At 26.4% G+C, this 22,688-nt stretch overlaps 1 protein-coding gene across 4 annotated transcripts in view; it reads left to right on the forward strand.

Moving 5' to 3' along the window:
* LOC129960381 (LIM domain-binding protein 2-like) overlaps positions 1 to 22,688 on the forward strand; it is a 363,994-nt gene that overhangs the window by 332,121 nt on the left and 9,185 nt on the right. For 3 of the 4 annotated variants that reach the window (XM_056073793.1, XM_056073792.1, XM_056073796.1), the window contains 8 exons: positions 1,860 to 1,962; positions 9,503 to 9,675; positions 14,756 to 14,821; positions 16,531 to 16,653; positions 16,808 to 16,825; positions 17,860 to 17,949; positions 18,055 to 18,178; positions 19,996 to 20,123. In XM_056073793.1, coding sequence (XP_055929768.1) covers positions 1,860 to 1,962; positions 9,503 to 9,675; positions 14,756 to 14,821; positions 16,531 to 16,653; positions 16,808 to 16,825; positions 17,860 to 17,949; positions 18,055 to 18,178; positions 19,996 to 20,123 — 825 coding nt within the window. The remainder of the gene's footprint in view (positions 1 to 1,859; positions 1,963 to 9,502; positions 9,676 to 14,755; positions 14,822 to 16,530; positions 16,654 to 16,807; positions 16,826 to 17,859; positions 17,950 to 18,054; positions 18,179 to 19,995; positions 20,124 to 22,688) is intronic. The other variant, XM_056073795.1, reaches the window with a different exon arrangement.

The raw sequence follows: 22,688 nt of genomic DNA on the forward strand, positions 1-22,688 counted from the left end.
TGAAATCATTTAACTTAATCAGTCAACTGATAAGTAAATTCAATTAATTAAAATAGTTTTATCTAATTAAATTAGTGTAGTAATTATTAAAATAGTGTATTATCATTAAGAACTCGCTAAGTATACTAAGCATTTTATGTGTGTTGTGTGGATGACATATATAATATATAAACAAACAGTTTTGTTTGGCAACTTAAGCTTATTGGCTAATATATGGCTATAATATGTAAATAATTTTGTCTGATACATCTGAAAAGTATTATTTGACTTATCTATATAAGGGAATAATTTATACAGAATGAAAAAAAATTATAAGTTTCTTATGGGTTCAAATGCTTGAACTAAGTTGCAAGGAAAACAGTTATGTTTATGAAGAAAATTCTTTAATGTAAATTGAAATCAGTTAGTAAAATCAATTAATTGGAGTGAAATTAAGAGAATATTTAGAATATAGTGATAAATTATTATAAATTAAATGAATTAATAAACAAATTATTCGATTAAAAGGTTATTATTTTTCGGGACATTTTATGCAAATTGAAAGAAAATTGAATTTTCTCCTTTTCATTTTGTTTAGACACATACTTTCTGTTCTATCTGGTCAAGTTGCAACATAATATAATGTCTAGGAAAATGAAAATTACTGTATTGCTTAGTATGAAAACTGCTGTATTTCTTCATATGAAAACTGCTGTCTTTATTTATATAGAATGGAGATTTAGAAATTTTCAAATGTATGTTTTGTGCAAACTAAGGTTCCTAGAAGCAATCTTCTTAGAGGTTCTTTCTGATACATCTCAAATTTTAAAATAGTGATACAAATTTATAATCTTTAGAAATGTGATATATATATATATCAATATATAGCATTTAAAAATGCATTCAAGCAACCATTTATTGCTTTAATATTGAATTTTTTTTATTATAATGTTTTTTAGTCCATGTTGAGCTTTATAAAACTAGTTAATAAATCTGATGTTACTCAGAATTGAAATATTGATTGATCACGTATGCTATTTTTATTGTAAGAATTAATTTTGTATAAATTATTACACATCATTGTTTTATTATTCTATAACACTAGATCGATTGCTTTGGTCACTTGTGATCTCTTGAAAATGAAGAGTATGTCAGTTTTTTTTAATTAATTACATCAACCCAATAAAAAAAATTTAAAAAGTTTGAAAGAATTTAAAAAAAATAGTGGTAGAGGAACTCAATTGTCTGCATTAGTTTTTAAAAGAATAACAGTACAAGAAAAGATTGCAAAGAAAGGAATCAGGTAAAAGATAAATTTGGAATTTTAGGACGGTATTAAATTATTTCTTGCAAGATAATTTGCTTTGAAGTTATTTGCAGAAAAACTGCAACATTTTGCTTGATTTCTAATTAATTGAATATTTAATGAAGTTTTTCATTTAGAAAAATTGACAGTATTCTTTCTCTTTTCTTAATCAGTAAGTTCGCTGAGTTTGGTTGATATCTGGCCCAACTGTTTAGAGGATATGGAACATGCGTGCATAAGCATAATGACCCTTGTTTGCATTAAGTTTTACTTGGTTCCCCTAAAAGAGTTTGCTTATTCATGGTTTAAAGTATTTAGGGCTGCTGTTCAAATTTGATTTTTATTCTTTTTTTTTCTTTCAACGTTGTAATGCTATTTGATGTTTCATTGAAAGAAAAGTATTTATCATTTAAATTTTTTATTACTAAAATTTGAATACATATATATATTTTTTTCCTTTAATGGCTGATAGTATTGTTGCTTTCTCAGTTTTGGGTTAAAAAATAAATCATACCATATAAGTTAGAAATGTGCAATTATTTATAATATCTAAAATTGGATTATTTTATTTTAGGATAGTGATAGTCTTTGGTGGGATGCTTTTGCTACAGAATTTTTTGAAGACGATGCAACTTTAACTCTGACATTTTGTTTAGAAGATGGACCAAAAAGATATAGTAAGTATAATTACCTTATCTGCACTGATTAACACATCTGTCTTTTCTTCTTTCTTTTAGTTGAAATACATTATAAAATATTATGTAAGGGAGTCCTATTCTGTGTCTATATTTTTATATAATTAACTTTCATATGCAGTTTATTAATTTTATTTATAAACATGAAAGTGTATTTTGAATATTTATAACCTTTTATGGAATTCATTATAACCAAGATTCAAGTTTATGAATGGTACATAGCATTATGGAAATTGCTTAAATTTGAAATAACTCCGTAAGAAATCCTGTCAAAGGGCTTAATTTTCCCAAAAGGGCTTAATTTTTGTACAAAGCAGATAGTCTTATTTTGTAATTGAAAGCATAGTCTTAAAGCTTTGTCTACTATCAGTATTAAGAAAAAAAAAATTTTGTTGGAGATTCCATAGATAGATTCAAGGGTATCAACACATTTTAAGTTAATGTTTTTTTTCTTTTTCTTTAACAATGGTCATTTCTGTATAATGAAATACTAGAACGATTATTCTAAAGGGGCAGTGTAAAATATGGACTGTGTTTAACTTGTTATGACTCGAAAAATGCTGAAACTTCTTTAATTTTTAATGTTTTAGATTATGTACAATTTTATTTAGGCCTAATAAATGTATATTTGCCCCTTTACGGGTTGTTAAAGAATACATGGATTGGTCTCGGATGGATGGAAAATAAGAATAAAACACAATGTATTTGGTGTTGAAAAGAGATAAATGTATTGAATGTCAGAGTATACTAATAATGTACTCGAATCATGCACATAAATTTGGGGGCATTTAATTACTTTTATTCTTATTGTATTGAAACCTCTTGGTGTTACACATGTGCTTATTGCTTTTTGTTTATATATTGTTTTAGATCATTTCCTTGAATGACAAAGGGGTTTTAGTATGCTGTATTGAATTAAATTCCTTTACAGTGCATAATTATGTTAGTCGATTCTGATATCCATTGCAGTAAAATTTTAATTTGAAGCCAAATGTTTTCAATGTTTGCAATTTCTTTCACAATGTTTTTCTCTCTCATCCTTTTGAAAATTATTATTTCTTGGACTAATTTCGACAAATTTCAGTTTTTATACATAAAAGAAATTTTTTTAAGTTTTTGGGACTTTTCCACATTAAGGTTCAGATTTTATTGATTTTTAATGGTTTCTGATTTTTTTCTTTCTTTTTTAAATTCTTACACATTTTTTTTTTTTCAGTTTCTTAGTAAAATCTCTTTCTTTCTATATATAATGAAATGTCCTGACTGATAGAGAAACATACAGCCTAAACTTGTGAAATTTGGCTTGCTAAGTACAGATTTTAAAAAGGATTTAATTAAAAATAAGTAGAAATTTAGTGTGTTTTCATCATAACATCGCACAAGAATCATTTGGATGCCGTTTTAATATATATATATATATATATATATATATATATATATATATATATATATATATATAATTATTTTTCAATTTTACCAAATTTATTTGAAGAATGCATTTTTTTCTTTAATTTAAACTTTTTAAAGTTTTGGACAGAATTTGTAACAATACTTTTTATTGTAATGAACTTCAAAACAGTATAATTGCTTCAACAAATCGTTAAGTCTTGTGATTTATCTCTTTTAACTTTGTGATAAACATTGGTTTTTTTGTACTTTCAAATGATACTTTGAATAAGAATCATCACCTGATAAGTGTTAAATTTTGAGACAGTGCAATATATTTTCTTGTGCTGGCTAAAGATTAAATAAATAAAAATGTGGACTTTATTTTTCCTCTTTTTTTTCATCTGACCACAGACTTGACTCTTTTTTGACTTCTTTGAATTTGTTTCCATGATTTATTAAAGTTTGGAATTGTTAAATCATTTTTATTTCTTTGTAAAATATTTAATCACATTTTTTGGTAATTTTTCAAAAACCTAAGTGTGTTTTCCTTTTCATGTGAATTAAAAAGCAGATTTTTATTTATAGAGATTTAGAATGTTGAAAAAAAAAAGCCCTTTAATTTTAGACTTCAGCTGTAAGAAGTAATATGATAATTTTTTATAGTCTGGATATTTCTAAATATTGCTATTCCTTTCAATTAAAAAAAAAAATTGACTATTATAACTCATTTGGAGAATTGTATTGTTCTGACATCAACTTTGTGGAAGTTTTTCTAAATATATGATGGTTGTCATCTAGGAATGCTTTTTAGCTCACATTGTTTTATAGTTGCAAATAAAATGCTCTAGATTACCAAATATGCTGAGCTAGCATATGAGAAAATTACTTTTCATTCCGAGCCTGTCAAACCTTATTTGTTGTTATATATAAAAATCAGGTATAATTCATTTACTTCCCATCACAATGCCTGTGAGATTGAGATTTAGTAGGCATTTAAGTATTGGGTGGAATGTTTGTTTTAAATCCAGGGTGCTTTGAAACTTTGGAAGATTCATCAGATTTCTTTTTTAAATATATCTTCTAGTTTTTGAGTTTTGATATAAGCATTTGGAACAAATTTTTAATGGACCAATATTTAAAATTGTGAAAAGAAAAGTGTTTTATTTTTTACATGTGCTGTTAATATTTATTCACTAAAATTAACTCGTATTTTCTGGAATATTTATACATTTCATTTCAAAATTTAATATAATGCTTTAATAATATTGTCCCATATGTTCTATAAGTTTGATAAAATGCTGTTCCAAATTCTAAATTTTTATAAACTAACAATTACGAAAATATTTGGGATTTTTTTGAAAAATCCGTAACACATTCTTTGCCCATCTTTATATCTTTTTGAATATACCTGCTATCAGTATAAAAATGTATCTAAGCGTCTTAGCAATTAAAATCTCTGCTGAAAGTTTTAAATCATTATCGGCTTTCTGTGAAACAGGCAAGCTAGAATTCTCTTCATCGGTTTCAATTCAGTTCATGCAGAAATATCCTGCGACCGAATCTTAATGGTAAAATGCAAGTTCAAACATATTTTTTGTAAGGTCGAAGTTCAAATACAATTACCCTAACTTCCTGGAGATATTCATAAAAATTCATTACTCTAGGAGTAATGACTTTCAATCCCATATTGTATATACCTGTGTCTGCATCGCATAGATGCTACAGATGATAGGTTCCTACAGGAGTTTCTACAAAATGTCTCTTCTAATAATAGGTTAATTCCTAATTTATTAACTGTTGGAGGGGCATATACTTCTATTTGAAAAAATGCTTTAAATAAAATAGATTAGTTTTTTATGAGGCTTACAAGGGAAGGGCATGAGGTTGAAAATACAGTTCAGATGAAAATTGGTATAATGGTAGTAGTATACATTTAGAATATTCACTTACGAAAATATTAAAACGCAATAATCAGAAGAAATAAAAAAAAAAATCAGAAAAAGGCCCTCAAACTTTTGGTGTAGCTTATATACTAATAATGTGTCGTTGTTGACGAGGCGTCAATAGTATAGTGGATAAGGCACCTGGGTTCTATCCTGGACTTGCATTTTTTTATTTGGTTTTTTTTTTTCTAATTTATTTCAAATTAATTTAACAATTTACAAACAGTTTTAATGAATATGTTTTAGATTTTTGGGAGAAAAATAATTATAGGTATAAATGCATTTTTTTACATATTCAGAATTACTTAAGTTAAAGATGGTTTCAATTAATATGATACTAAACTTTGTATAGAAAAATAAACGTATTTTCTCTTAACACCTGAATTATGATTTTAAAAAAATGAGATATGATACGTTTTTCTTTTAAAAACTTATTTAAATAAAATTACAGACATTTTTAATTAATATGTAACTCTTTCCATCAATCAAAAATGATTGTTTTAAAAATAAATCTCTCTCAAAAATAAATATTCATTTAATAATTGAATTATAATTTTATTTTTAAGTACGAAAAATGATTATATATATAAATTAAATGATGATAAATATTAATTAAATTACCGACATCATAAAAATATTTCATTAATTTTTTTTTATTATATACAACAGAGAAAATGGCAATTATTGTAAAAACATTTCAAGCAAGTTATATTTTGACATCTTGCAAAATTCATCATTCATTCATTATCCACAAGAGAAACCTTAAAGGAATCGATATATAATATAATATAATATAATATAATATATATATATATATAATGTGCATACACACACACACACACACACACACGTATATATATCATTTACCTTCAAAAAAAACATTTGTTTTTCCTCAGAAAATTGGGCAGCTCATAACGCATATCGTATGTTAATAAAAATTTTGAATCATCTTCCTATGCATTCCATAATTTAACACCTGCTTTCTAGTTTTTCTTTTCGATTATTAACATTTTGAATGTTTGGCGATATAATTTTATTTATTTCAGCTGTTCTTTTTAATTTCCGATATAAATACAGCTTCCTTGATTTATTAAATAATTTATCTTTATTAAAATCCAAAAATTTGAAACTTTTAATGATTTTAAAATAATTCTTTTGGAAATATTTTTGTTTAAATTATAATTATAATTATTTTAACAATTAAAAATTAAATTATAGTTATAATTCAAGATGCACACAATATGCGTGAACATAATTATTTTTCTTTTCAAAAATAAATTATAACTTTTGTATTAAGAGAAAATACATTTATTTTTTTCCATATAAAAATGAGTATAGTAATTGAAACCATGTTTAATTTTTTAATTTAATTTAAGTAATTCTGAATATGTATAAAAATGTATTCCCACTTATAATTTTTTTCTCAAAAAATTAAATTATAATCCAAAAATTAGGAGAATAAATATTTATTTTTGCATAAAAAATGAAAAGCATATTAATTAAAACTGTTTGTAAACTGTTAAATTAATTTTAAATAAATTAGAAAATTAAAAAAAACAAATACCAGGCCAGGATCGAACCCGGGTCTCCTGAATGCTAGTGCCTTATCCACTATACTGTAGGTTTCTTGTTAATGGGGACACATTATTAGTGTACTAGCCGCCTTTGGCGACCAGCCGGTTCGCCAATCTTAATGCTCGTTAAAATTTTAATAATTAAATATTTATGTAATTCCTACTTTAATTGCTTCTTCATTAAAATATTTTCAAACTTCAAATTTCAATTCACTCATAATATTATAAAGGCCTTCAGTCATAACGTAATCTGTATCTCTCTAATTTTCTGTTAGCTCCTGGAGAATTTATGCTTTAAATTAAATTGGAAATGATTAATCTGCAATTAATATAATAATATTTTTTACTGAAACAAAAAAGCATTTTTTTTTTTAATAATATGATTATTGAAAACAGAGTCACTGAGCATTTAAACCTTATGGACACTAAAGAATATCTTTCTTAATTTAAGGAATATCTCAAGAACTTGTCAACATAATTTGTAGCCGAATTTCCCGGTGCGAGAGCATGATGTTAAAATAACTCGACTCCGCGTCGATCACACTCGTTTCACACACTTGTTTGGTGAAGGGTGTCCCAAATGTACAGCGTGCCATGTCGAATTTACGGTCATTCACATACTATCAAAATGCCCTGTTTTCAATCAACACCGAATACGCTTTTTTAGTGCATCATCTCCGAGTATTAGTGACTTAGTGGGAGAAAATCCCCATTGTAACATTTTTACATTTCTGAAAACAATTGGATTTTATCATCATATTTAAATAGCAAATCTTTTTACGCTTTTAAATTTGTTTACTATAGTGAACACTTCGTATTTTAAAATTTGCATTTGATTTTACTCATATAATTCACCGTACCATTTGACCAGTAACTTCTACCATACTATTATCGCAGCATGCTCAAATCTGGCCCTTGCGCCAAAAACACCCCAACTAACTAACTAACTTGTCAACAAAATTTTTTCAGATTCATCAAGAGCAGGTCTATTAATTAACAATGCTTAATTTTAAATGCATCAAATACTAAGAAAATAAACAGAATCGTTTAAAATAATCGGTCGAAAATAGGTAAAAAAAATTACTTAAAAAACGATGAACTTAAACTAACAAATATAATTTAATTACAAAAGCATGCAACTGACCTAAAAATAATTTGTCAAGTCCGCTTCCTTTGAAAATAGATGTCAACAATCAGAAAACAATGCGCATGCGTGAATTTTCAACTCCAGTTACGGTTAACGCAAATGCGTGAATTTTTCTACGCCAGTTCTGGTAACGCTATGCAGATTAGAAATTTTTAATTTCCTTTATTCTGCTTTATTTTAATTCAAAAGTACTTCAGAATGAATCTGAAAGATCGATTAATTAACAACGTTTAATTTTAAATGCATCAAACATTAAGAAAATAAATGGAATCGTTTGAATGAATCTGCCGAAAAATGTTAAGCCTAAGCCTGATTAGCGTGGGGAAATAATGCTGAAGCCTTACTCATTTGGCGGTGGGGAAATGAAGATTTTTTTTGGCGGGAAGTTAGTTTTTAATTAATAATTAAAATTTCAAAAAAAGAGACCCCAGGTGCACATTCCCGACCTCCAAAGTATACACGTACCAAATTTGGTAGCTGTAGGTCAAATGGTCTTTTCTGTAAAGCTCCAACACACACACACATTGAGCTTTATGTAAGTATAGATAAGTTATGCAGAAAGTTTGAAGGCCATTTTCTCGACACTGACTCGCTTTAATATTTTCGTGAGGGAACATTCTAAATGTATGGTACCATTATACATAATCTCATCCCGAACTCAATTTTCAATCTCGTACACTCCCCTTGTTAGGCCAATAAATGTATCACTAAGGAAAATTGTAAAATCTGAATTTTATTTTAAATGTTCCAATCCTGTTAGTTATATTTAGTTCCATAATTTTGACTCATTAAATTTTAAATAAAAATATCCATTCTGCAACCAAAATTTATGAAGTTGTGAATTTTGAAATTTATTAATTTAAGCCATTTAATGGCTGTCTTGAGGGTGCTGCATCCATCATTTATAATTTCATCCTCAAATTAATTCAAATTGTCTAATGATATTCAACATTTCATAATTTGGTTGTAGAATGGTGGAACTTTTTATGTTTAAATTATTAATATGTCAAGAATATTTAACTAAATAGGTCTAAAGGATTATATAAAAATCTGGATTTCATAATTTCTTCCGCAGCTTTTTTTATTTCATTTAAAGCATTTTTTTGTTTGTTTGGAAGTATAGACCTATTCTGTTTACAATTAGCTATTGAGTCATGATTAAAGTGTGTATCTCTATACTAATAGTTTTAATATCCTTAGGCTTATAATTTAAAGGTTTTAATATTTATGGATTTATATACAAGTGGTTTTACTATTTATCTGTTTATATTCTTTTGTTTTTTAATTTTAATTTAGCTGCATGTCTGTTGGATGAATGTTAATGCCATGCTTTATTAAAATGCGATAAATAAAAGTGAAAACTTTTCATTAAACTACCCCACATGTCCTTCTCAGATCCTTTGCTTTAAATAAGTTGTGTTATCAGAATTTTTTTGCCCAATGTAATAATTGTTTTTGTTTTTTTCCAGCAATTGGACGTACTTTAATTCCTCGTTACTTTCGCAGTATATTTGAGGGAGGTGTTTCTGATCTATCCTTTAATCTGAAACATCCTAAAGAATCTTTCCATAATACCAGCATTACGTTAGATTGTGATCAATGTACAATGATAACATATCATGGGAAGCCTATGTATAATAAAGTGAGTGCCTTTTTTTCCAATTTGTTTACAAAAATTCCAAATGATTATAAAATTTTAACAAAAGACTTTCTTTATGCAGATTTTATTTTTTAATGTTGATTATTGTCTTCTTGACAAAAAAAGAAAAGAAACTGTTTGGCTACATGGTAGTTTTTTTATTTTACCATTGTATAATCATTTTAAATTCTAGCATTAATTTAAATGAATATTTCTGATGTACTCATGTAAAACCTTTCAGTGTTCATATCATCGTGATTTGATTAATTTTCTGGTAATACCTTTAAAATCTGTAACAATATATATCTGTGTTTTGGCATTTGTAAAAATTAGTGGTGACATCTTAGAATAATTGCTAAATGTATAACGTTAACTTTTCTAATGGAATTCAATTTTATAAAAAATTGAAATTGAAGTGCATTGGAATATTTTACTTTGTCAATTGCGAGTGGAATTATAATATGAAATTTAGGTGGCATCATAAAGAGCCTTGGGTTTATGTTTTGTTGATATCTCTGAAGATTTTGTGTTTCTTGTGGACTTCTGATAATTGGTGTCAGTAGTTATTACATGTTATGGATTATTTTAAAATGAAAATTGAAGATCCTCTTAACTTATTTGTATATTATTCATTTTTTAGATTAATCCAAATATAATTATATATTACTCTTAAAATTTTGATAGCCCTCCCAGTGTTCCGATTTAATCCCTATTGAACATTTATGGCAAGAAATCAGTTGTGAACTAAAAAAAAAAAAAAAATATGAGACAGAGAACAAGGGTGAAGTCAAAAGGGCCCCATTTAACATATTTGGGACAGTATTTCTTCAGAAACAACAAAAAAATTTGTGGGGGTTATTCCACAACTCTTTTAGGTGGGGGGGGGAACGATTCTAACAAACACAAAATAGTTTTATAAATTTTTACAGAAGAGGGTGGGGGTGTGACAATGATGACTGAAAAAATCTGCTGAAATTGATACTCAAATATATGAATCAACAAAAAGATGAATAAATAAATAATTGTAATGCTTTTTGTTAAGTAATCATTAAATGGTGTGTATCAGGATTACATTATTTTGTGTTTTATTTCCTTCGATTTTTTTAAAATTTATTTTTGCATGATTTTAAATTATGGCATGAGGTAAATTATCACCCCCCCCCCCCTTAACATGCCAATTTGTCTTGCAAAATTCTAGGCAACAATAATTAAGAGGAATTGCTTTTTCTGTATATAAATATTATCATTAATTTAATATACTATTATTTCAGGCAATGTTGAATTGTTGCTTGCTTCTCTTTGCTTTTTCCACTGATAAAAACAAGGGAGTTATAGTTCTAGGGGGGAGTCTTGTAACTAGCAAATGAGTGCTATTCATGCACTTCCTCTTATACGGCATATACATTCAGAGAAAACACAGTGAAGTTTTTTTTATTCCCTAGATTTGATTGGCAGCCCTGTCCAATATCCTTGAAGTAATGATTTTTTATAATAATTAAATTCATTTCTGTATGTATCAAAATGTACATTCTGAAGCTATTATGAGATGAGAACATTGTCATCAATTTCTCTATTTGAAATGTGCAAAGTGTAACTTTTTGCAGAAAGCATGCTAAATGTCTAAAATATACAGCATTCTTTATGGTGAAGTAAACCTCCCAAATTTTTATGACTAAAGCAAATGGACACTACTAACTTTGAAAAAAAATTGTTCAAAATAATGAGACATTTTTAATCTTTATTAATAATTTGGATTATTAAATATAACCAATAAAATTTATTAATTTAAAATATATATTAAATTTTAATAATTTAAATGTGTTCTATATTTATTTTTCACAAGTTTTTATATTTAATTAATATTTGTATTTTTTGAAATTACATATATAGGATAAAGTTCAGAATAATTTTTGTTGAAAATAGTTGTGTTTAAATAGTCTTAATTAATGTTTAATAGTCTTGTGTTTAAATAGTTTAAATTTCTTAATATACAAATAAAAATGCTTACGAATCTAAAATATTCATAATTATTGTTATTATAAGAAATTTATGTAATCGTCTTTGAAGATTTTCTTACAAATCGATTGCTTTAGATGGGCAGTCTTTAAATGAGAGACCTTTTCTCAGAGGGCAGTTAGTTTGACATTTTTTTACAGTAAAATTTTTGCTTTGTCTATAAACTAATCCCACTTGTCATGTTTTACTCATTATATTTCAAACATTTTATTTATTAAACATTATATTTCAAATATCAAACCTACACCAAATAGATTGAAGTTAAAATAAAATGTCGTTTGTCATTTATCTGTGTATATGCTCATATGTATGTATTCTTTGTACAATTGTATTTTTTAAGATGTCATAATCATGCTCTAAAATGGTGTTGTAAGCTTAGAAACCTAACAATTACCAAAACGGTTTTTTGATCTTGAGAAATCAATCAGACCTCTGGACTTTTTTTAAAAAATTAAATGATATGGCCAAAATAGTATCAGTAAGTGTAAAATTGGAGGAAGTATATTATTCTAAAAAACAACCTATAAAAGTAATGCTTCTTACTTTTTTTTTTTTTTTTTTTTAAATTTTACCTGTCTGTTCTGTTGCGTCTTTCCATGTATATTCAAGCTATTAGAAAGAATCACAAAGACTAGGCATTGAATGCTGTTATGTCATCCAACATATGAATTTGTTTATATTTCATCTTATGTCATATGAATAAATATGTCCTGATTTTTCTATCATTTTCATGGAAGTGGGCTTTCTTGAATTTTTATGCACATATATAGTGCTACTGATACGGCAATACTTCGTAGTAGTTAAAATGATGCAACTTTTAAACATCAGTTTAAAAGAATTTAATAAATCAAAATGTATTTTACAATTATTTAAAAAAGAATTCTTGATATGAATGGGTAAAGGAGTAATTTTGAGAGAATAGAACTGTAATATTTCTTACTGATGGCATTGTTTTTTCACACTTTCTGTAGAACAAGACATCAATCAAACCAATAAAGGATTTAATAGACATTATTTAGAATGCAATGAATGTAAGTGATGCAACTAAAATTATAATTTTTCTGTTATAAAAACAAGGTTTAGTATGAAGAGCACTAAAATATGTAATGCAATGACAAATAAGCAGAAAATTTATTTGCAATTTTTTGAAAGTAAACAATGAATATATTTTTCTTTTGAATAAAAACTTTTTTTTTTCTGTTTTAAATACTGATGTTATTATAATTAAATTTTGCATATGCTATAGATCCAGTATCTCTTTTAATTAATTTCATGTTGTGTATGAATGTTGTTATATAAGAGATGAATGACGAAAATGATTTTTAATATTTAAAAAAATAAGGTATGAAATGTATCAAATCTTTTCTGTTTTTTGAACTTTGCTGCAATAAAATTTAATTGGAGATTTAAAATTGAATAGTACTCAGTTAAAAGAGATTTTTTTCCAAATACTTTTATTTACATAAAAATTTTATTGAAATAAATAAACTGCATTACTTGTTAGAAAGTCAATTGAAGATTAACTGTTGTATAATATACTAGTTGGAAACCAATTGAAGACTGAATAAAATCCAAAATCTTGATTTTTAAAACATTTTAAAGTAAAAACTTGTATGTATTCTCTTAAGTTGCCAAGTATATGATTTGTATAAATTAAGTATGAAAGCAAAATTAAGCTTAAAAACGTTTTTGATACTATGAGCACAAAAATTATTTGACTTCTATTAGACATTTTAATAGCACTTCTGGGAGTACTTGGGAATTTTCGTTTTCAGCAGTAATATATTCTAACTGTTAAAAAATACTTATGAGAAATGAAAGCTTGTGTTTTTTTTATTTTAATAGTATTGATTTTAAATCTCAAGAAGCTATTACCTGTTTACAAGAAGTTATCAATGTTATTTGAATTTTGTGGTTATAGTTGTCTTCATGAAAGATTTTCTCTTCCGTGTTTTTCTTAATTTTTTCTTTCGGTTTTATTTCAGTGGTTTTTCTGATCATAAATACATAGATGAGTATGGTTCATATATATTAAAAATTTCGTTATCTATTGCTGCTAAAAAAATTGGTGCATGTAAAGTTTTTGATAGCTTTTCAAAATCTGCTCTAATACATGTTGCAAGAACAATTATTACCCACTTTCCTTTCATTCAATGTTTATCTCATGATTGTAAAACATATTTCTTCACACAAATAATCTACAAGCATTATTTTTTCTATTAAACAGATTGTGGTGGTTTTTTTTTTACTATTTTCTTTTACTGTGAAAAGTTATTTAACAATTATTTTGTATTAGAAGATTGTATTTTTTTAGATTTTTTTTTTTCTTAACTAACATTCTATTTTGTGAATAATTTTCAAATTACAGTTAAAAGCAAACAAACAAAAAAAGAAAGAAACTTGAAAACAAAGCTGTAATAAATGCAATCTGGTGTAATAAATGCAACAATAAAATGCTCCCAAAATGTCTAATTTGTTCATTCAGTGTTTTTAATTTTGAACCTGTTTATGAAATGTATGTTATAAATGAAAATTTTGTTTATTCAGTCGGTTAATATTCTTTCTAGACTCCTAAAATTGCTATTTCAATATAAATATATAAAAAAAAAAAAAAAACATTTAAACCAGTTTGATACTATAGATTTATAGAAGAGTTGCAATTTATTTTTATTTTTGAGTAAACAATGTAAGAAATTAAGATTCGTTCTTAAAATTTTCTGTTTTGTGATATAGAAAGTATTCGTCTGCTATGAACATAGTTTAATTATGTACTTTAGTACTTTCTGGTTACAAATGAGGACGATAAATATGGAAATAGTTATTTCCAGTTTCCGAAATTTTCCTCTTATTAGGGATAGCTTTTGTAATTTTTTTTTAAATTCAAAAGAATTGTTTTAATGTAGTTGTGCATGTTTTAAATTTTGTTTTGTAGATTTTTATATATTTTCTGAAATGTATCGTAAGTTCATATTTATAATTTGACATATGCTTTGGTAGTTATTTGCTTTTATACCTGCATGTGTGTAATTTAAAAAAAATTCTAAGATTAATGAAACTGCATTAACAGGGACTTGGTGGCCAGTATCCCAATGATCCTATGAAAGACCAAATAGTAAAGGATAATGCAGTTGTGGTATGTTTTGATTCTTATAATTTTGAGTCGTTTACCTGGTAAACATTTTTATTTTTAATTTATATTTTTCCTTAGAAGCCAAGTTTTGCCAAAACCTTTTTGTAATAAAGATACATGCACTGTTATCCTTAATTGATTACTATTAAAAGCTTATTTAAAATATTTTATTTGAAAGGAATGTTCTCTTATAAATTCTACAAAAGTAGCAATACAAGTAAGGAAGCATTTAGATATATTAAGCAAGAAAGTAATCTTGTATTTCAAAATTAAAAGTGCAAATATTTTGTTTAAATTTATTATTTGCATTTCCATATCTGAAGTATGTAATTTTATAGTCCTTGTATTTTCTAAAAGAGGTTCTTGAGAAGCCCTTGAAATTTATTTCTTCAATAAAAGTGGGAATCCCTGCTTAAATTATTCAGCAAACATGCATACTTGTCAGGAACAAACTTCTACTCAGAGCCATTATTTCGAGTCAGAGACTTACAAAAGAGAAGTGACTTTTAAAGTACACTTTCAGAATTTTATATTTTTCTTTAAAAAGTTTGAAGTTTTATTTTTTAAACCTGTAGAGGTCTCAAAAATACTTTTTTAATATTATGTCACATTTTTAAATTAATTCGAATGGATTTATAAAAATGTAGCAACATTTTGGATAATTAGTAAAACAAATTTTATCATCGGATTAAAAAGTTTTTTAAAAACAATTATTGGGAATGTTTCTGTGTTGGGTGTTCTTTTTCCAGTGCTTTATACAAATTTCTAGCTTATTAATTTAAATGGGAGGCGTTTTTGTTAAATTCTACCTCATTGAAGTATGATTCTATAAAAATACTTCATGCGAATTCTGTGCTGTGCTGTTTTATGGCATCAGCTTCAGGAAAATGTTTAGAAAAAAAGACCTTGCCTCACAAAAACCTCGATTTTGCAGTTATTTCATTAAATAAACAAAACAAAAAAATTCGCTTAATTATTTGTATAAAAACTTTTATATGCTTTCTTAAAATCAATTCTTTTAAAGAGGAGAATTTAACTAAGTTAATTTTGCTGGTAATTTTTCTTAAGTCAATATCTCAAGTAGTACAACCTTATATGTTGATTAAAATTTCGTTACAAACTATTATCGGCTACCTTGAGTGATTACAAATGTTGGGCATAGTTTAAATTGAAAATGCCAAGTCTCAAATTTTCTAAAAAATCCATATTAAATCAAATTTTTAGGTGTTTTTTAATTTTAAAATAAATTAAACGAATACCTTAAAAATTAAAACTTCTCGCCATTTTCACAAGAAATTCATTTATATTAATTTTTGACAATATTTTTTGCGAAGCTATTTGTATTGAAGCAGATAATAGCACGTTGGGATGAGCACTGTTGTTTGACAGCATTGAAACGGCATTTAGTTTGCACTATTGTTAATATTTTGCAGGCTGTTTTGAAATGTATTAAGCATATAAGCGCCGGATATAAATGGCAGTATATTTCATTGTCAAAGAATTTGATTCTGTTCGTTAGTATTGCATTTAAATAGTAGTTATACATTGACAAATGATGAAAAATTTTAATTTTACTTTTTTTTGTGGAATGATTATAAAAAAAATTAAATTTTAATTATTTATTTATTCTGCGAACTTGCTTTTTTGTTGTGTTTCTTTTTTAGATGCTTTTTGTAACTTCTGTGTTTTTTTATTTATTGTTCTTATTCTAGGTCTGCACAGAAGGGAGATTAATTTTAGAATTTACATTTGACGACCTTATGAGGATCAAATCTTGGCATTTTGCCACACGTCAACACCGGGAATTAGTTTCACGTAGCCTCATTGCTATGCAGGTATTGTTCAATTTCCAAATATATATATATATATATTCACATTTTTAAATTATGAAGTTTTACATATTTTCTTATATTCTTTCAAAGATTGTATATTTTTGATATGAATATATATTCAGACTATTGAAGCAATTTTTCTTTTGTCCTTTCTTAGATGTCCCTTCATATGGAGGTAAGAACTGATTTTTGCTTCTGAAGTCAAATTTAAAAAACAAGAGATTGAAATGTACTTTAGTTTATTTCGATTAAAACTTCTCTAGAAATATCGTGTTTCTTTTCCCTTGCTATTAAAAGCTGAATCTTTTCAAAGTTTGGTATTTATATTTAAGGACAAATATTTTAGTTTTAAGATAGTAATCGTTTTTAAAAATCTTTTCTCCCTTGAGCTTTGACATGTATTTGTAAGCCTTTCGCTTTTTTCTGAGTAACATGAAAATTATTTAGCAAATAATCTGTGTTTAAGCATATATTCTATTACATAATGATTTCATCTTATCTAGTTTTTTTTTTTTCTCTCGCCTTGTAATGTATGTACCAAGAGTTTTGAAACACTCTGTATATGCACCCTTATTAGCTAAGATATTTATAGGATATGAAATATTTTTTCCTTAATATATAGGATAAACTCGTGTGTAAATTCGAACATGAAATGATTGTTTTCTAATTTTGAGATTCATGTTTTGATGAATCTGAGAACTCATTTAAATATAGTACAGATTTAAAATGGGGAAGGAATTTAAGGTTTTTCTTTTTATAAATATATAGATTATTAGCGCAATATTCGTTATAATCATGAAACAAATAATATTGTCACATATTATAATAATTTTGTGAATTGTGATTCCCCTTCCAGATATGCCCAGAAACTTCATTTGAAGATTAATTTTCAAGATTTCTTTCTAAGTAATGATTAAAGAGAATCAAATGAAACGTCTTATATAATTTTTTGAGTGGAAACGGTTGGGTTATGATGATTTCATTGTATTTATCGTGCATTATTCTTAGATTTTGTATTTTCTGGAGGATTTACAATTTTGATATCATACTTTAATTATTTTAAAAACCATAATCTTTAGTAGCTCTTTGTTATAGATTCGTAAATTTCTTTGACATGTTCCTCTGAATTTGTTTTCTGAAATATTTGCAAATTTTGTATTATGTAATTACAATTTTTAGTCACTTTTCTTAAAATCCTTATTTTTGCAGGCCCAACAGCAAGATCCTGTTCTTCTAGAGCAGTTATCCAAAAATATCACTAGACAAGGCTTAACTAATTCTACACTAAATTATTTACGAGTAAGTTAAAATTTAAGTTCAGAGAGTAACATTTTGAATCTAAATACAGTTTATTATGTTCTATAAAACACTTTAAAAATTGCATTTTGAATTTCTTTTTTTCAGTTATGTGTAATCTTAGAGCCAATGCAAGAGCTTATGTCAAGGCACAAAGCATATGCTTTAAGTCCAAGAGATTGTCTTAAAACAACACTTTTCCAAAAGTGGCAGCGCATGGTGGCACCTCCAGGTAGTTATTCCATTGATTTCAATGTTTATGTATTTTAATGTTGTTTTTGCAATGTGCTGATTTGTGTCTTAGTTACGCTTTAGAAAAAAAATATGCAATTTTTATCTTATAACCCATTTTAGAAGCATTTTTTAAAAATATATTTTACAATTCTTTCATTTAGTGCCTATGAATGAAGGTTAGTCCCCCCTCCTTTTTTTTTAATCTTTTCCAATTTGAAGCAGCCATTCGAAGAGTGCAATGAACCCAGGGTCAGCTTTTGGGTGGAAGCAATTAATCATCAATTTTTCTTAACCCAACTGTCGTAGAAGATTCCTTACTTTATTGTTTGTTGTGCCTTTTTTACAATTGGAAGTCTAAATGATGTCCGTGTTTGGTACAAAATTTCTTTGAAAAAGGATGAGCCATTTTGTACTTATTTCTTCAGGATGCTATTTTATTTCTTAATAATACAATTTTTATTGGAAGGTTGAAATTTTTTTAAATTAAAATTCTGTGAAGAATAATGCCAACATAGTTTTGCCAGCTTCAAAGTTTGAATTCTTTAATGGAATTTTTTATTAAAAATACAGTTTCTGATGAAAATTATTATGGAACCTTTTTGATATTTTGAGTCAAGGTATAAAAGTTAATTGTTGCCATAAGCAGTTCATGTGAAGAGGAAACATGTTTTGTACAAAAAATACCAATGTATGAAAAAGTATTTTATATTTTGTTTTGTTTATAAAGTTTTTTATATTTTGCCACAAAATATCTCCTTATAGTAAACTTGGTAAAATGAAAAAAAAGCTCATATCTGAATATAAACATTTTATCATTTTTTTATTTTATGTAGTTCTCCTGACATTAACTTTTCTTTCTTAAAGAAAATTGCAAAAGTAACAAAACTTCATATGTTTATTTTCAAAAATTGTTTTTTTTTTTTTTTTTTTTTTTTTTTTAGTTTTTTTTTTCTGAGTTTTTATTTGCTTAAAAAAATATAAAAGACTAGATGACATTATTGTGTTTAATTGTCATATTAACATGATGGAAAGCTGTTACTTGGTATTATTTTCCCCATTCTATCTTTAATCATCCTGTATTTACTTTTTCTGTTTTTTCTCCTTTTTGTACTATAATGAATCTTTTCATTTTTGTTTCATGTACTATGATTTCGATACTTCTATTTTGTTTCTTGTACTACGAAGGAATTTTTTTCTTTGTATAGTTATAGTTCTGGCAGAATTCATTGCTTCAATACTGGTAGATACAATGTCTTTCTAAATAATTAATTGTTGATGGTCTCATTCTAAAAATTGCTGTAGTATGCAATTCTAGAAGGCCTCAGTTACTTGGGGGTAATGTCTCATTTTGGAACCAGAGGGTTCCAAGTTCGAAACCAGTTTCCTTTGTTGAATGCCATTTAAACGGGTCTGATGCACGTGCTGAAGTGTGGAGAGGGAGATGTCAGGTCGATGATTGTCTGCATCATCTAACCATAGTTCAAAATTATGAGTTCTGTTCCAAAACAGCTCTAATGTTGCTTCTAATTGGACATTATTGTAAATAAAAACGTTTTGTGCTTGCATGTGATTTTTGTATTAGTAAGCATAAATTTGTAGACAAATATTTATATTAATTTTTACAAATACCTAAATTTTATGAATGTATATATAGAAAGTACAACATAGAAAACACTACACAATTCAGCTGTACTAACCAGATTATAATTAAGTTTTGAAAGAAAAAAAAAACAAATTATCAGGACTTTATTATTGCAAATAGCTGCATTTATTTATCATAGAAAAACTTTGACATTGCATTTTAATTACTATTAGAAACTCAGCGTCCTCCTAGCAAAAGACGCAAGCGAAAATCATCTGCAGCCAATAGTGGGGGAGCAAATCCTGGTGGAAAAAAGAAAAATATTTCACCTGGTCCTCCTAATTTTACCCTTGCATCTCAGGTAATTATTTCTGTTCATGATTTTTATATAGTATTTTTAACTTATTTCAATTAAATTTTTGAACTTTACAAGTGATATGGCTATATGTAAACTTGTTTTTATAAAAATCTGTGTTTGCAAATTAACATGTATGGTCTTGCTTTGTTCTTGGTTGTTTTTGCAGCTTATGGCCTATTTTTCTTACTGCAGTATTTCTTGAATCCCAAATTTGTAGGATTTTCTTTGAGTTAAATGGATATACCCAGAAATATTTATTGGAAAAAATTACATAGGAAGGGCTGTTTTACAATAATATTTATTTGCATTCATGAATTTAACTGAACACACACACACACACACAGTGTGTAAACCGTTTCTGTATAGAAAACCAAAAGTGGAAAATGATGCAAATTGAGAAAAAAAATCAAACACTCTTTTTCATGTTAAAATATCAAATGAACAATTCGTTTTATTGTGATAAATATCAGGTAATTTTCTAAGTAATTCATCAGAATATATAAAGTGATCAATGTCCCTGCATATTTTTTTATAAGAGGAAAGTGCTTTTCCAATGGTTATTGATGTATATGGCGCCAGAACTTTCATCAAATAAATCTAAATGTAATCGCGCCATTCTAACTCTATTATGTGGTTCAGTTATTTAATAATCTACATCTAAAATCTATTTCTAGCTTTCAATGAATCGAAGATATCATAAAACACAGAATAACATTTATTGACGAACACAAACGCAACAGCTATCGTTCTACGTTACATCTCTAATTAGGCATTACAAATTCTGAATCACAAAGTAATAAAAAAGAAGCGTATCAAAGTTCAACAGAAACTGCGCATGCGCCGGTTTCCTGATCACTACAGCTGGAATAGGAGAAAGGCGTCTCTAGGACGGAACAAATGGTGAATAACGAAGGTTACTGAATCTCAAAAACAAACTCCAAAAATGCATGTATAACAAAAGCTAGAATGCTAATTTTGATTTTTTTATTAAAAAATAAAAAGTTGTGAATTGGGTTTTTTCCATACAAAAGTGTAAAAAATTCTTAAAAATAAACTTAATTTATTATTTTAGATAAAAAAGAAGTTTTTGGTAGAGTGAATCCCTTAATGCCTAGTGTCCTCATTTGAGTAAAATTGCATTTTCACATCCATGCTTAAATCGATTGCAGTCTATTGTTTCTTTTCTGCTTTGTCTAATAAGTCAAAATATATTGCCAAATTATTAATGATAATAATTATAAATATATTATATCAATAATATATAATATATTAATTGATAAACAGGTTTCATCTGAAATGAACCTCATATTAGCCAGATTTTGAAGTCAAATTCATGTCATTTTGAAACATTTATTTATTTTTGAGGTGATGCAAGATAGCTGAAAATTATCTTTACTTTTTTTACTATTAAATTTTAATGTATAGCTATTTTACTCTTGGTGTTTAAAACATAATTTAAAAGAAATTTACGTTTTACAAGCAAAACTGTTTTAATGCTCTATATGTATAAAAATATGACTTTTTGCGATTTCACAGAATTTTTTCTTTTAATAATTAATATAATATGTTTATTAAGTTTGATCTCAATTGGTTGAATCTTGTAAGTTACACAAATATCTTTGAACTATTACTTTGAATAAACTATCATTTAACATTATATCATTTTATGTGTTGATTGATCTATCCATTTTGTATTAACAAATCTTTGTTATATAATTTAAACTATCAAAATAATTAATTAATTGTTTGAAAGTTTTCATTTTTGTTTTCTGAGGAATTTTTAATATTGCAAATTATTAACATATATAATTTATTATATGACTAACCACCTTTGACGACCAGCCGGTTCGCCAATCTTTATGCTCGTTAAAATTTTAATGATTAACCCCTATTTTAATAGCTTCTTCATCAAAATATTTTAAGACTTCAAATTTTGATAGTTATATAATTCATTCATAATATTATAAAGGCCTTAAGCTATAATGTAATATGTATCTCTCCAATTTTCTGTTAGCTCCCGTAGAATTTATGCTTTAAACTAGAGTGGAAACTATTAAACTGCAATTAATATAGTATTTTTTACTGAAACAAAGCATTTTTGTTATAATATGATTACTGAAAACAGAGTCACTGAGCATTTGAACTTTATGGGCACAGAATATCTTTCTTATATAATATCTCAAGAAATTTTCAACAAAATTTTTTCAAATTCATCATGAGCAAATCGATTAATTTTAAATACATCAAACTCTAAAATAAATAAATAAACAGAATCGTTTAAAATAATCGGTCGAAAACAGGTTTAAAAAAACTGCTTAAAAAACAATGTACTTAAAACTATAAGCATATACAAAAAAATATATAACATAAATACAATTTAATTACAAAAGCCCACAACTAACCTTAAAATAATTTAAATCAATTCTCAACCCGTAGAAAATAGTTGTCAACAATAAGAACACAATGCGCATGAGTGAATTTTCAACGCCAATTATGATATCGCTAATGCGTGAATTTTCTACGTCAGTTGGGGTAATGCTATGCAGATAAGAAATTTTTAATTTCCTT

This window comes from Argiope bruennichi, chromosome X2 (assembly GCF_947563725.1).
Source record: "Argiope bruennichi chromosome X2, qqArgBrue1.1, whole genome shotgun sequence".
In the NCBI taxonomy this organism is placed as follows: domain Eukaryota; kingdom Metazoa; phylum Arthropoda; class Arachnida; order Araneae; family Araneidae; genus Argiope; species Argiope bruennichi.